Source organism: Triticum dicoccoides, chromosome 1B (assembly GCF_002162155.2).
Source record: "Triticum dicoccoides isolate Atlit2015 ecotype Zavitan chromosome 1B, WEW_v2.0, whole genome shotgun sequence".
Lineage (NCBI taxonomy): Eukaryota > Viridiplantae > Streptophyta > Magnoliopsida > Poales > Poaceae > Triticum > Triticum dicoccoides.
Window position 1 is genome coordinate 11,198,352 of NC_041381.1, and position 5,438 is coordinate 11,203,789.

General features: G+C 45.5%; 2 protein-coding genes across 2 annotated transcripts in view; one reads left to right on the forward strand and one right to left on the reverse strand.

The window, feature by feature from the left end:
• The first annotated feature begins 638 nt into the window (after positions 1-638).
• LOC119315700 (E3 ubiquitin-protein ligase CHIP-like) lies at positions 639-3,308 on the forward strand. Its single transcript, XM_037590222.1, has 7 exons — positions 639-788; positions 942-1,073; positions 1,208-1,279; positions 1,754-1,887; positions 2,068-2,218; positions 2,321-2,431; positions 2,858-3,308. The coding sequence occupies exons 1-7, from the start codon at positions 663-665 to the stop codon at positions 2,981-2,983; spliced, it is 852 nt and encodes a 283-aa protein (XP_037446119.1). The 5' UTR covers positions 639-662; the 3' UTR covers positions 2,984-3,308.
• Positions 3,309-3,435: 127 nt separating this feature from the next.
• The window catches only part of LOC119315711 (serine/threonine-protein kinase EDR1-like), a 5,524-nt gene continuing 3,521 nt past the window's right edge, over positions 3,436-5,438 (reverse strand). Inside the window, exon 4 of the mRNA XM_037590228.1 lies at positions 3,436-5,417. Within this exon, the coding sequence (XP_037446125.1) occupies positions 5,184-5,417 (234 nt within the window). The 3' untranslated portion in view covers positions 3,436-5,183. The remainder of the gene's footprint in view (positions 5,418-5,438) is intronic.

A 5,438-nucleotide genomic window follows, 5' to 3' on the forward strand; every position in this document is an offset into this window, starting at 1 on the left:
AGAAACCTTCTGTTTTGATTGAAGTTCTTATATTAGTTGTCAAAAGCGTGACATCTAGGCTCGGGCTTAACATTCACCTTGAAGCCCAGCCCCAAAACGCCCAAAAGATCAAAATGATTAAAAAAATATATTTTAACTAGCAAATATGTAGAATATGTTATTTTTATAACCATAAAATAATTATTTTAATTGATAATTTTTTTAAGACACTCTCGCTAAGCTTTATTTATACTTTCAGAATGTTTACATGTATGAAGTGGAGTTCCGGGCCTCGAAATTCAAGCTCTTTTTTTGTTTGAGAAGACGAAATCGGAGCTCCTAAACTCGTGAACTTGCTCATGTGTTTTGGGCCAGCTGGGCCGGGCTTGGGATTTCAACTTCGTGCTTTGCTGAGCCCGACCCGAAAGCCGGCCCGATTGGGTGTATGATCAGGTCTAGTTTTTTTTTTGACATCAATCAGGTCAGGTCTAGTTCCTTGTGGCAAACGGTTGACGTGTTTGACCGTTTGGATCAGGAAAAATAATCCCGAAAATAAACAACATATTCTTCTTTTTCTTTATTAAGAAAAAGAAAAGAAATTCCTCCTCTTGGCTTGGGGCCTTCGATATTCCTCCTCCTTCGCGCTGCGCAATCCCAACCAACAAGACTCAAAACTTCATCCCATGGCGGCGGCGGCGGCGGCGGAGGACGTCGGCGGCGTGGCCCGGCAGGCGGAGCTCCGGCGCGCCGAGGGCAACGCGTGCTTCCGCAAGGCCCGCCTCGGCGCCGCCATCGACTGCTACACCGAGGCGAGCGCACCCCATATCCCTAACCCCAAAACCTCCTCCTTCCTCCCCCCAATCCCCTTCTTCCCAGCCGACGATTCGATCCGTGGAATCCCCTCCGATTCTCGAATGCAAGAACGGATTTATTGATTGGTTGGTTGGTTGGTTGGTTTCCAGGCGATTGCGCTCTGCCCCGGCGTCGCCGTCTACTGGGTCAACCGGGGCCTCTGCCACTTCCGCCGCAAGGACTGGGCCAGGGTCGAGGAGGACAGCCTGAGGGCGCTCGCGCTCGACGACGCCTCCGTCAAGGTGGCTCACACAGATTATATCATTCCCCTTTCTTCACTTCATGTCTGAGGAAGAAGGGGCGTATAGATTTGTAAAATGTGCAGAGGTTTCAGAGAGCTTCATCTCTTCTTGCTTCTGTTTTACTGACGATGCAGGGACACTATCTGCTAGGGTGCGCGCTGCTCGAGAAGGACGACTGCGCTCTCGCCATCAAGGAGTTCGACAAGGTCCACCGTTCGCAAACCCGCTCTACATTCTGAACCAGGCTCTGTATTATGCTAAGATCATCACGTTTGCGCCATTATTTACAATATATAAGAATTGGTAGATTGTAAGCACCAGTCTGACTGACGGTTAACCTCAAGATGGTTATAGAATATCTCTGAATCCAACCGGTTATCTCACATGCGTCTAAAGCACGCTTCCTGATTACCCTTGTTTTTGAAACAAGGACCTGATTACCCTTGTACCTTACCTGTCTTCTTCACATGTACGTATGTATTATGTAACCCATTATCGGCTTGCTGTCTTCTTGAGAAATATGGTGGTGTCAATATGTACTACCTTGGTGTCTTTCACCAAGCTCTTCTTCTGATTATCTATGGATTTAATTGACAATTTTAGTTAAAGTTAATTAGTGAACTCAGCTGATTGCCTAACTTTTCATGGTTATTTTGACTTGGCATACTGATGGCGAACAGGCTTTGGACCTCTTGAAGTCTTCAAATTCAGGGGACAAAATGGCGAAGGACATTTGGCAGGTTCTTGCCAAGGCCAAGTACCAAGACTGGGAAAAGCACTCCACTCAGCGAGTCTGGAAGATGCAAAGTTTAAGGTACATTGTACATTGAAATTACATTGAGATAATTGGCATCATTGTGTTGCAGATAAAAGCCAAGTCTGTATATTTAATGTTGAGGGTCAATTCGGCAAACTTTTAACATTCACCCTGATGCCTTACATTCAAGGTACTGATTTTTTTTGTTTGAACTCTGCTGCAACATGAACATCGTAGGGAAGCTTGCGAAAATGCTCTGCAGGAGCATCACTTTCTTAGCGGTACTCTTTCAGAAGACTCTGAGGGGACAACCAATGAGTATCCAGAGCAATGCAAATTGTTATCTGAAGTCTTCACCAACGCTATACTTGCTGATACACCAGGAGATGTAAAAACACTATTTTTAATGATATCTTGTAACCATTTTTCTGGTCAATGTTGTTTTCTCCCCTCCGCGTTCTTAAGTTGTTCCCACTCTGAATACATATAGGTGCCCGACTACCTTTGCTGTCAAATAACTTTTGAGATTTTTAGAGATCCAGTTATCACACCCAGTGGTGTCACATATGAGAGGGCCATACTGCTTGAGCATCTTCGCAAGGTGCACATTCTTCCTAATCTGGTATCTGTTTATAGAGAACCCTTGATTTAATTTGTTTTATCTTCTGTTGTACGCTAATATCATCCCCTAAACTTCCTTGATACAGAAGAATATTCCACTTACATATTTATTGCCTGATTCTACAATGATCATATATTTAGACGACTCTACAAATAAGCACTTCATAGTTGAAAGAACTGTTATTAAAAGAAACAACACGGGTACTCGAACAAATGAACAGTAGCTGGTGTAGCTAAATTGAACTGGCGCACTATTTGATTTGATGATGTGCTAAGGTTCAAATTTAAACTTCACTTTGCATATAACTTGGCATTTGTGGTACAGGCGGTTCAACTTTCTACACAAGAACAACAATTTTACTTCGAAAACTATGATGTTGTAAAACTCACAGTATACTTTCCTTAGGTGGGTAATTTCGACCCGGTGACACGGGAGCCCTTGAAGGAGCACCAGTTGGTTCCGAATCTTGCCATCAAGGAAGCCGTCCAAGCATACCTCAAGGAGCACAGCTGGGCCTACAAGTCGAACTGAAGCTGTCCTGTTACCGCTTAAGTGCTAACAAGATGTGTTGATAGTATCTGAGTTGCAAAGGGGGCTCCATTCTTCACTTTTGTGTTGGGCTGATTGATTCTTTGTAAATCCTGGTGAACAGTTGGCAATTGTACATAACCAGCCAACACAGTGGAAGCTAAAGCAGCTTGCTTGACCTGTGATTCTCTGTAGCAGTTTACCTATAGGCTAGTTATTTTCAGTGCCAAAGTCTCTGAGATTAGGCGGAACTTGGCTCTACGATAGTGGTTTGTGTGATCCTGTAGATTGATCATCTGTTTAGTCCAGTAGTAATGTGACTTTTACACTTTGTCTTTTGTTGCCATTTCTGCACTGTGAATTCGACGATTCATGGTCTGTTTGGCAGACACGAATTATGGAGAAGAATTCCCATGTTCGAAACGAGGTCCTGTAAATTGTTATATTTCTAGATGGATCAAGTGTTTTTCAAATTTTAATCAGGGGCAACTTTGCCATTTCCTTGCAGAAATTATATAATAGTTTTATGCAAAATTCTTGTGGGATTTACAGAAATTATAATAGTTTTATGCAAAATTCTTGTGGGATTTATATAATAGTTTTATGCAAAATTCTTGTGGGATTTATATAATAGTTTTATGCAAAATTCTTGTGGGATTTACAGAAATTATAATAGTTTTATGCAAAATTCTTGTGGGATTTCCAGATGACATGTCTTTTGGATGTTTCTATATTTTGATGGGCGCTAGCGAGTATTGCACCCATGTTAAAAAAATGAGTATCATGCAAAAAAATGTTTTTCCTTTTTGGTGTTTCTTATATATGAAAAATAATACCTGAACATAAGCAACACGAGCATAACTCTGGTAGTGTTAGGTACCTCCTCTGATCTAGAGCTCCAAAGGCAGAGATGGCTGGATTATATGAATTTGGTAGGTTTTCTTATGAACCTTTTATACAGAAATTTTTGAAGTCAATAATTGTTGCATTGCCAGAATTCTGTTCTTTTGGCGAAGGGAACTGAGTAGATGTTTGAGCCTGAGCTGTCCCTTTGTTCTTTTTGCCCAGAGGACAATCCCGACCTTGCGATACATTTCGTGTCGTTAATAGTGAAGATCTTTTTCCGAACAGAGGAGCTTTCACTCCCAATTTCATTTCATTGAAATGAAACCGATAAAACAGCCACCAGACCACAATTGGGAGTTTACCGATAAAACCCTTTATCTGGTTCATTACCCTTTATATGGATGAAGTGGTCATCGTTCGATTACCCTTTATATCGAACGATCGGCAACAGGAACAGAGGAGGACAAGAGGCAGACTGAGCCCAAACTGAGAAATCAAAAGAGACTGAAGATTAAACTTGATTTTATTCGAGCAACTCACACATCACACCGATAGACAGCAATGGATCGAGTTGACGATGGACAACGAAGCTATTTTATTTTATTCAACCAGAGAGATGGCGTGGCCGGCCGGCGCGTCGACGTTCAGTTGTCGGGAGAGCACCGCGTGCTCTGCCGGATAGGGCGGACGAGTGAGAGGCCCTCCGCCGCTGTGTCGATGGTCTTGGGCTTGCCGCCGGGACCGATGATGCTCAGCAGTTCTGCCTTGAGATCCTCGGCGTCTTTGTTCTTCTCCCAGGCCTCGTCGGTCATGCCGTGGCGTGACCACGACAGGGCCGCCACCAGTTCACGGCGAGCCGCGGGAGGGAGCGCGGGATGGTGAGCGCGTGGCCTCCCGTGAAGGCACCGGTGGTGCTTAGTGTAGACCGGTGGTGCCATGGCCCCCTTTAGTTTTGGCATTCATTGAAGAGCATGCTAGCTTTTAGGGCTAATTAGTGTTTCAACAAGTGATTAGCCCCTCCTGGCCTACTAATTTGTTCCCCTTGAGTCATGGCCCCTTTCAAATTTTGCTCAAGCTCCGCCATTGCATGAAGGCGATGTGTTGGGTGGCGGCGTCCCCAATGCCGGGGAAGCGCTGGGCCTCCGCGACGGCGAGGACGTAAAAGGCGAGGCTGGGCTTGAGCGTCGTGTCGTCGACTTACCGATCCCGGTACTGCGCCAGGTAGCGCGTGTGGTCGTATGGGAGGCTGCTGTTGATCGGTATGTTGGCGAGGTCTCGGTAGCTGGTCAACAGCTGGTCGTAGTCCCCCGTGAAGGAGAGCGCCGTCGGCGTGCCGAGCAGCGTCGCCTCCTTGCCCTTAAAGCAGAAGAGCCCAGACTTGTTCTGGAAGGCCGCTAGGTATAAATTGTCGCTTCGAAAGTAGAGGCCCACCATCTTGTCGCCGGCCGCGCCGACAAGGTTGACTTTGTGCCAAAACGCCGGCGACACCAGCAGGTGCTGCTCCTTGAGGACGATGTTGTCGGCGACGATGGTCTGCCTTGTCATGTACACGCCTTGCTCGAAGGACCCCATGAAGCCCGTGTAGGCCTCCCTGCAGCAGTGGGGGAGCTTG